Source organism: Uloborus diversus, chromosome 1, assembly GCF_026930045.1.
Source record: "Uloborus diversus isolate 005 chromosome 1, Udiv.v.3.1, whole genome shotgun sequence".
NCBI lineage: Eukaryota > Metazoa > Arthropoda > Arachnida > Araneae > Uloboridae > Uloborus > Uloborus diversus.
The window spans coordinates 93786084-93796147 of record NC_072731.1 but is presented as its reverse complement, the minus strand read 5'-3'; the positions used below and the strand labels follow the sequence as shown (position 1 = coordinate 93796147).

The 10064-nt window shown below is 29.9% G+C and overlaps 1 protein-coding gene across 1 annotated transcript in view; it reads left to right on the top strand.

The window, feature by feature from the left end:
- Nucleotides 1–9971, top strand: part of LOC129231729 (cytoplasmic dynein 1 light intermediate chain 2-like) — a 47623-nt gene extending 37652 nt beyond the window's left edge. Inside the window, exon 8 of the mRNA XM_054866124.1 lies at nucleotides 9894–9971. Within this exon, the coding sequence (XP_054722099.1) occupies nucleotides 9894–9971 (78 nt within the window). The remainder of the gene's footprint in view (nucleotides 1–9893) is intronic.
- The last annotated feature ends 93 nt before the right edge of the window (nucleotides 9972–10064 follow it).

Here is a 10064-nt window from a genome sequence, read left to right as displayed (position 1 = left end):
TTTCCTGGGGAAGACTTCCCATGCCTTCCCCTAACGTCACCACCCAGATAGCATGCTCACTTGCGAACAAGTTTGATTTTTTCTTGATATTATCTTGTTGTGTCAACTTGACGTGACTGGTTGGCGGCAGACTTTTCAGCAAGTTGGGCGGCACCACCGTAAACTACTCTTGCAAACGCTCGTTTGATGGACACTTGCTTCAATCCGGACACCCAGCGCATGCGCGGTAGTACATAGTCTACGGTTCGGCGCCAAACACGGAGAAGCAAACGAACGAAGCAGGGAAGGGAGCCATGATGGATTGACGAAGTAAGCTGCACGAGCAGAGAAAAGGTATTTGGCAGTTTAATATTTATTCAAATGCAATTTTCTTTAAATTGTAATTCAGAAGAATGCACTGGTGCTTATATTTTTTTACTATCACGATTCGCGTCAAAGCATTTCTTTGTAGCGTAGCACATGTTTCAAGCTCAATGTTAAGCGTTTAAACTTGATGTTTATGAATAATTTTGAATATATGCATACAGCATGGCTTAAATACAGTTGGTAGCAATTTTTATTTGACAGATTTTATCAAACCGCATGTTTTAATTCGATCGACTGTCGATGTCTTAAAACGCCAAAATAAAGTTTCAAACTCTAACTCAAATATACCTTAGTTTTTATTTTTTATTTTTTTAACGTTATGTTGGCATATTGAATCCTTTCTTTAAATTAAAAGTAAATTACTTCATGCAAATAAAATGAAAATCATTCCTAAAACAAAAGCAAATCAATAAGTATAGTTACTGGGAAACTTTGTTTATCTGCAATTTTGCAAAACTGATAACTTAACATTTGACCATCTGAGAATGTTCTTTTACATTAAAATTAAGTGGAATGTGATAATATTACAAAGTAACAGTTTGAATTTTTTTGTACTATGGTGATATACTACATAGTCTATTCCAGTCAAGAAAAAAATACCTCTGAAAATCAAAGCATATGATAATGCAAGCAATTTTCCAAAATTGATACTCAAATTGTAATGTTTTGTTGTAAGTCGAAAATTATTTTTGGTGTTATTAAATCATAAAGTTCTTGTAATTAACATTTTAAATATTAATTGGGAACTCCGAATATTCTGTGCAGTATTTATTTAATTAATATTCATCTCATTTGTATTTTTAATGTTTTTCATATTTAATCAATTGCATGCGGGGCAAAGTGAAATAATTCATTTCATTTACTTATTCAGTCATTTACCAAATCACATACGTATTCATCAATTAACTAATTTTTCCTTAATTAAATAATTCACTTATTAATTCACTCTTTCACTTATTTTTTTATGCATTCACTCTCTATTTTTTCACTCATATATTTTCTTTGTATCAATTAATAAATTAATTTATTTATTAGTTTATTGTTTCATTATCTTTTCATTAAGTGAATTATTATTTATTTGATCATTATTTTGTTCGAAAAAATTTCTCACAATCAAATAGAAAATATTTTATTTTTCACGTTGTCCCATGGAAAAAAAAAAAAACGGGAAAAACTTCTGCTTTTTCTCGAAGGCTAAATTTTACTGCCAATAATAAAAAATAATGTTTTGACACAAGTTTTATTTTATGTGTAATGTTATTTCTTTATATATTGCAAGTTTCAAAACAAATTTCCTATTTGTTGATTTTGAAAAAGCTCAGTCATCACTTAACCATTTCGCTTTGCCCTGTATTCCCCTACTATTTATTTTGACTTTTATTTTTTGTTTTATATTGAAACAGTTCTTGAATCAGGTGTAATTTTTTGTCTGATTAATGCTATACGACAAATTCAAATATTTTTATTAGTATAAAATTGAAAAAAAAACTGGGCATTTAAAATTTTTATTCCGACATGTTTTTTTTTTTTTTTTTGTTTTTGTTTTTGTTTTTTTTTTTGTTTTGACAAACATACCCAGCAGAGCATGTTAAAATTTTTAAGAATTTTGTAGCCCTGACCTATTATTGTATATTTAAATTTGTTAAAATTCTACTGTAACTTTTACTCTTGTTAAACTTATTTAAGGTACCATAGAGTCTCGAAAATCAGATGTAGATGGCTCATGCTTCCTCGGATTACAACGTAGCAAAATATTTCAATTTTCAGACGTTAATGAAAATCATTCCATTCTAACTAAAAATGTAACTAAAAACATTAAGCACCTGAAATAGAGCAGAAACCAGAACTTTTAAGACTCTTTTGTATTTTAAATATTCGGTTTGCTGAATAGGCAGTGTACTGAATACCAACTGAATATTCAGTGTATCACTAAAGCGTTAGTTTTGCTTCAATCTTCTATATATTAAATAAAATTCATAATTTTGTTAATTCATTGCGAATTGTATTCCTCTTTTTTTCCTGAATATCTAGTAAATTTATCCATTTTACCACCCTGGCAGTGCCAACGAGAGGCCATGTCAGCTTAGTCGGAAACTAGCGACCCGTCCTTTGTAGGGGCCCGGTTTGGAATCGCAGTAGACTTTAACAAGCTAAATGGGGGGACGGGGCCCGGCGATAAAACCGACAAGTGGCTTGCCTTAGCTCACGGCTGCCTTGCACCCTGGATCAATCGTACCTTTTTTTTGTAAAAACTTCTAGACAGAATATCTACGAATATACTATTTGTTCTTCTCATTGAAGAAATATTTTATATCAAATTAAAATGCAGTAAAAATTAAATGTATGATCTTTTGTGAAATATTGATTATAAGCATTTCAAATGAATGTGTTTTCTTTACCAGTCTTCAATCCCAATTTTCAAAATATTGATGTATATTTCATTCAGTATAAATTTTGCACAAAGTAAAATACTGCCATTATTGTTATCAGGACCCTCTCAGTTTTCTGATAGGAACTTCAAATTTTACCGACTGGTGAAATATGGTTATTTACACTTGGGGGGGGGGGAGACTTGTGAACATGGCATGTTTTACATAACATTAATCTTGAAAAAATCTCAAATAATAGCAGTCCCAGTACTCGATCTCTTGGACAAATATTTGGAACAATGAGATTTATGTTTCTCAGGTCGAAACTTCTTCCTTTGAGCAGAGCAGCTGTTTTATGTAATTTCACCGTTTTCTTTTACTTGGGAAAACATATTTTAAATTGTTTAGTCAAACTTCATTATTGCAAATCGTTATATTGTTCTTTAAAATATGATGCATGTCCTGCATTTTTTAATCATGTTATATGTGTCCCAGGCCTGTTTATATGTTCTCCCCAAAAAGGGCACATGTAAGCAATTAAGGACATTTTTTAAAAAGTTCATGACACAAAGAAAAGGCTACCTATTTAATCTTGGAGATATTTTGGTGTTGCGAAATTGATAATATTTTTTTGAAATTAAAGAAATGTAAAAAATTGTTCCCATGTGTCCCTTTCCCCCCTACAAACCAATGAAAAGGAATATTTGAATATTTAAAAACTTGCAATTTTATCTCCAGATTTGCCAAATCATCGGCTAAAATTTGCTGAATATGGCATTTTGACTAATACCTTCTTTCGGGGCATTCTGATTTTTGTAAATGTATGTACTTTTCTCGTGGCAAAACTTCAAGTAAGATGCAGTGCACATATAATGACATATTTATGTGTTCACTTTTTAATTGTTTTGATTTTGTTCTTGCTTTTGTAATCAAGTGTTAATTCTACTTTTTCCTCCTTTTTTCGAAAATATCCTACTTTTTGACACTGAAAATGTTCTATGAGCTCTGTAAATTTCATGCTATCTTTATAGACATGTTTGTTGCACAACATGATTTACATTTGCACTGATTATTGTTAACTATTTTGAGAAGCTGTTTTAAAGAAATGGTTTAAAATTTAAAAACATTTCTTTGAGATCTATATACCAAATAAGAAAGGAAAAACATAACTTTTGTGTTTAACACGAGGCTTGAAATATACCTGTGCAGAATGATTATTCTGATAATTATTGTAGGATTTTTTTCCTTTATCGAAAGAAAGTTTGCTTGAATAATTTCTTTTTTGCCTGTGGATTGCCAGATGATTTTATATGTTTAATGTGGCTTTATTTCGGAATTCAAATTAAATTGAATATATAGCTTAACTGTAACTTAGTTTAGCTTTTAGCAATAACTTGTTTTTATTATTCAAAATATTAGCTCCATTATTAATATTTGTCTTCAATTTTAAAACTAGTTATATTTCCATAAAATAATTTTAGTCGATAATTTCAAAATAGTATTCTTGTTTGTCGACTTTACCTTGAGCTCTGGTTAAATGTATTAGCAAATATAGCATGTCCTAGTGAATATATAAATTATTCCACATAGGATTATTCCACATCCATTATTATACATAGTTTATTCATCATAGCATGTCCTGTTGTTTATTCTTATGTTTTTTTTTTTATAGCTGCTTGTCAAAGGGTGTATAAGGATATATGACAGCTGGCATCAAGAAATAATGTGAGTTTTTGAGTACAACATTTTTATTTTTATTAATAAACTTCATAAATAGGATTTTTTAAAGATGGGTTGTCAGGTTTTTGACTAGTAAGTCTTTCTCAGTGTAAACTCTTGCACCTCTAGTCAAAAATGTTTACCATATCATAGTAACCGCAACCTACCATATTTCCCAAGTTTTATTGAATGGCTTTATATAAAGTATTCAGCAGCAGAATAATTACTTCCCCTCTTATTTGCTTTTAAGGTAAATATTCATTTTCAATTTATTGTTAGGGGTCAAATATGTGTGCATAGATAATACTTAAATGTATTTAATGTTTGGCAAAAAACACTTAGAGGTAAAAATGATTGTTTTTTTAAATAAGTGCATTAATTATGAATACTTTTAAGTTAATTGGACTGACTAGATAGTAAATAATTCTGAAAATAACATTAAAAAAGAATATCATGCACTTGTATATGAGGTTAGCTCTTTTTGAAAATCTTATACATATACATCGCATTTAGCATGTAAGCTAAATTAATGCATTTCGGCTATATCAAATATATATGCCAGCTTGAATTTTTAAAGAAAAGGGGGGAAAACACAAAAATTTTTGAATATGCATTGAAAATCAGATTTTAAACTTATCATTTCATTTTACTTCCTATCAAGTTTAGACCAACCAATTATCCATTTAAATTTTCAGCAGGGTTTATGACAGCTATTGCAAGTTTTTAATTTGTATATTTTTTCAGCATATTATTCAGCAAGCTTTTGTTCGTAAGCAAATTTGAACGATTGGAGATTTTTTAATTTAAACCGGTATTGTATTTCCGTCATGTTTACAAACCTAAGCTTGTTTGGAAGTAATAAATCTTACAATTTGTGTGGGGAATGCTACAAGTAGGTGTTGACAAGTCAGGATTTTTGCTTTGAGGAGAACTCACCTAATTAATTTTTTTTTTAACTATTTATGTGGAATGTGAAGACTGGATTATGCTATTAAACTATCATTTCTAAATTTTACTTAAAACAAAGTATGTCTTCTTTCAATAAAGATTTTCAACAAACGTGAAATATTCAGTACTAGTGGTATTCGCACGGCTTTGCCCGTAATAGAAAAATTAAATGATCCTTTGGTTCGCCTGTATATTTACAAATAATATATGGTGAATTTTTTCGCCAGTTGACTTGTACCCATGTTACGGTTCCACGTTATGATAATTTCGTATCTCGCCAATTGGCTTGTGCCCATGTTAGGTTCCACGTTATGATAATTTCGTAATTTACTGGTTCATCTTACGAACATTTTGTTCTAAAAATTGGAATAGAAAAAGAACCACATCGAATTTTCGAAAAATCGCTTCGAGGTGCACATCCCCATGCCACAAACTAACTTTGCCAAATTTCATGAAAACTGGCCGAACGGTCTAGGCGCTATGCCCGTCACAGAGATCCTGACAGACAGAGGAACTTTCAGCTTTATTATTAGTATTTTTTTTTTTAAGTTTGCTGATACAGTGAAACCTGTGTAAGTTGACCACCTGCGGTGCACTACTTTAATGGTCAACTTACAGAGTTTGATTTATATGATAAGGGCTAATTCCGTGCGTGAAAAAAGCAGTCAACTTAAGACAGGTGGTAAACTTACAAGGGTGGTCAACTTCACAGGTTTTACTGTACCTACTTTTAGTTATTCTCTTAGGTGTTTTGTTAGGTACTTGGTGCTTGGTTAGGTTCTTCCATACATAATTTTCATCATGTTCACCAACAATTCCATCAGTGTTAAACTTAATTTTTATTATTATTTTCATACTTTAGCTGAATTAAATTTTAAACTTCCATATGAGGCAGTGAGATTGCATAACTCCGTAGCTCTGCAAAAAAAGTTATTTTGCTCCGCATTTCACAGTCGAGCGTTCAAAAGCATGAGGCATGACATAGTGCTTAAAACTGTCTTATTAAGTAAACAATAATTATTTTTATGCCAGTGTTTAAAATGATTATTATAGCTCAAAAATAATTTTAGATAAGTGTTTTTGGGATTTAAAGTTAGTTTTTTGTTGAATTTTATGCAAAATACCGATCTGCTCCTCAAATTCACCACAGATCAGGGTTGAGTTTTGGACTGTCTAAAACTGGTTTCGGAACAGGCGGTTTTTACCGTCCAAAGATACACTAATCTGTCAAAGTATGCTAAAGCTAAAAGTGTAATCAAATCAACTCATTTTTACTGCAATATTAATCATGCATAAATAATAATAAGTTTTAATTAATGAGTATTTGTATTTTCTCTGAAAGGTTCATTAATAAATATTTTACTTAAACAAATTGCCCATAACTCTATTATGCAAAAACTTGCTTAGTAACAGTTGGTAGAGTTGTGAAAAGAAATTCACTGCACTACCAAGACAACTAGTTTCAGTTCCATTTATAACTCAGAAAAATGTTATTAAATGTAATTTTTTGGTGGAAAAAAAGAGAATATTTTTTTAATGGTTTTTGCGTTCAAGTTTTACCTGATATTTTAACATTTTTTTACAATAGATTAAAGAATAATAAATTGATTAAATACATTCACTAAAATTTTAAAACTTGTGCATTTTTTTTAAATTCATATTTTAATATAATATACATTCTGTAACTATTTATTGCATTTCAGTCAATTATTAAACTATATTTTGAACACTTTCCTTTGCACACGTGCATAAATGCCAAAAAGTTTGGTTACTATTATGAAACAAAAAAAAAAAAAAATGCATACAATTTGGAATGTTTAATGATGAATTCAACTTCTATGTAACTAGATTAGAATTAGCTGTATCATTCAGTTACATATATTTTTATACTTGAATGTTCACCATTGAATGAATATTCAATATAAAACATAACTTTGATGCATTTTGTTCTGTTTTTGATATTTTCTCACAAAATAGTTTCTCAAAAATGTAGTTTTGGACAGGACGGTAAAAACCGTGGTTTGTACTGTTGTGTCCAAAATCTTGCCAACCCTGCTACAGATGCTTGTCAAATTGTTTCTCCAAGGTTGGCAACCCTAACCCTGGAAGATCCTGCTGTACAGCATGACTTTAAAAAAAAATCAATGTTAGTCCACTTAGGACGTTATCTTTAAAGTCATTTTATTCAAAACTTGCATATGTCCACTTACATCCCTTCGCTTCTCACTGCTTCATATGATGTACTTCTAAAAGAAGCTTCGCACTGTTTATATTTGCTGTCATCTGAAAAATTATATTCTGAAAAATTATATTTTGGTACTGGGATTTTAAACTATTCATATTAGCTGAGACTTGTTCATTCTGTTAGAAGGCTTAATCTGCTTTGTGCCCAGAGTTTGGGGATCTGTAAATCAGTTCCTGATCTTGTAAAAATGGTCGCTTATGTTAATGCCACAGGACCATAATGTTTTAACGGGTCTAGTTTGCATTTCAGTGCTGGCGATTATTTTTGCATTAAATAGTTTTGAGAATACAAGGCTAATTTTTCTTTTAAAACATGTTTCAGAAGTGAAAACGTCTCCAAAAGTAATAAAACTTACCAGCAAAGATTCTTCTTCATTTTTAATAGAAGTAAAAAACAGAAATTATGTGGTAACAAAAGCTCTCCATTGAAAAAAGATTTGAAAATAAATGCAAATATAACATTAAAAATATATTTCTCTTTAAGTTAACATTAGCAATTGGTGGTTTTCAAGTAGCCCCTTTAATGCGAGTAGGGTTCATAACTGGGGAACTATAGTTTATGCCTGTCTTTAAGACTACTGTTAGCAGAATTCTTTAATGAAAGTAAAACTTATAATTTTTCTACAATGCTTTTTTTTTATTTTAGGACACAAAGACATGAAGAAAAGTGTGAAGAATCGATGTATTATAATATTCTGTAAATGCTGTTTGACAATTTGTTTGTAATTATTGTTAATAAAAAGTCTGTATTGATTTATTATAACTGTCTTTTTAAATTTATTTTGTGTTTGCTGAGAATAGGGTTACCACAAAACTGAAAAGTTTCCGTAGAGTAAAAGTTTATTTAATTGATGCTTGTGCCATATATTTATATCATAGGAAAAAAAAAACGTCCAAAAAATAATTTACTAGTAATTTATTCTCCATATAATTTAGTTTGAATTGTACATTTTAACAAGTATATTTTATTAAAATAATAGCAAAAATTAACATTTCTGGAGAAGTCTACTGTATCAATTCAATGTTATTCAATACAACTTGTACAATTTGACCTATACCTTACTTCCTGTGCTCAAATTTGTTAGAAGGTCGCTATGAAACCGTGAACTAAATGCCAGTTCAATATCCAAAAACAAATTAATTTATTTAATAATAATGTAATGTTACGTTGAATTTGGGATTTGTTTTGTGTTCATCTGCTTGATAATCAACTGTTCTTCATGAAATTAGATGAATGTATGATCACACATTAGCAAACTTTTTACGCCTGAATCAGATCCTACATAGTAAATAATAAAGTAAAAAAAAAAAAGTCTTCAAATTTACTTGCAAATTGGGTTTAAATTTACATTCACCTGTATATAATTAACATTGTATGTACAGCATTCGATGAATGCATGAGAATTTTTGTTAAAGAAAAATGAAATGCCCTATTCAAATTTTAATTGGTAAATAAAGCTAGTACAGTGAAACCTGTATAAGTTGACCACCTGTGGTGCATTACTTTAGTTGTCAACTTAAACAAGTGTCAACTTACAAAGGTAGATTTATATGATAAGGGCCAATTCCGTGCCTGAAAAAAGCGGTCAACTTAGACAGGTGGTCAACTTCACAGGTTTTACTGTATTACATTGTGTAAATTGGGATATAAAATTTTGAAAAGGTTTTAATCCTTTATTAAAAAACAAGTGAGAATTTGTTTAGAGAAAAACTTTTATAAAATTAGCAGTTGTTTAGCTTTGCGTTATAATTTCTGCAAATTTTCTGAAAACAAAAGTTTTGTTGTATCAAATTTTTGTGAATCAGATCAAAGGTACTGTTAACTTTTTGCAAACTATTACAAACTTCTCTTGGATGCATAACATAAATATTCATCGTTTAATTTAATTATATTTTTATAGTGTAAAATATTTTTCTACAGTTATTGCTAAAAATAAAATAATAGTTTACTAGAAATGCTACTAATTTTGAGACCTGATTTTTTTTCAAAGGAGTGTAGTATTATAAATTCAAATTTTTAGTACAATAAAGTTTGTTCGATTACAAATATTTCTGCAATGAGTACAATAAAAGTATGTTCTAGTTTGCAGGTGGTTCACAATACTTATTGTTAAAAAATGGCTACTTATTCACTAATTTATGGAAAATTTGGTACAACAAACTTTTCTATTAGTTTGCAGAAAATTTTCAGAATTTGCACCTAAGCAAATTTGCAATGAACCTGCAACAATTTGATATGACTTACAGGACAAACTTGCTGCAAGTTCAGTTCGTGGGGAATACAAGGCTTGCATCAGACTTGCAGACTTGTCGCGTCCATTTTGATACAAGTTTGCAGAATTGCAAAGCAAGTTTGCTGCAAGCAAAAAAATGCTATGCAAATTTGATATAAACTGGTAGCAAATTTGATATGACAAA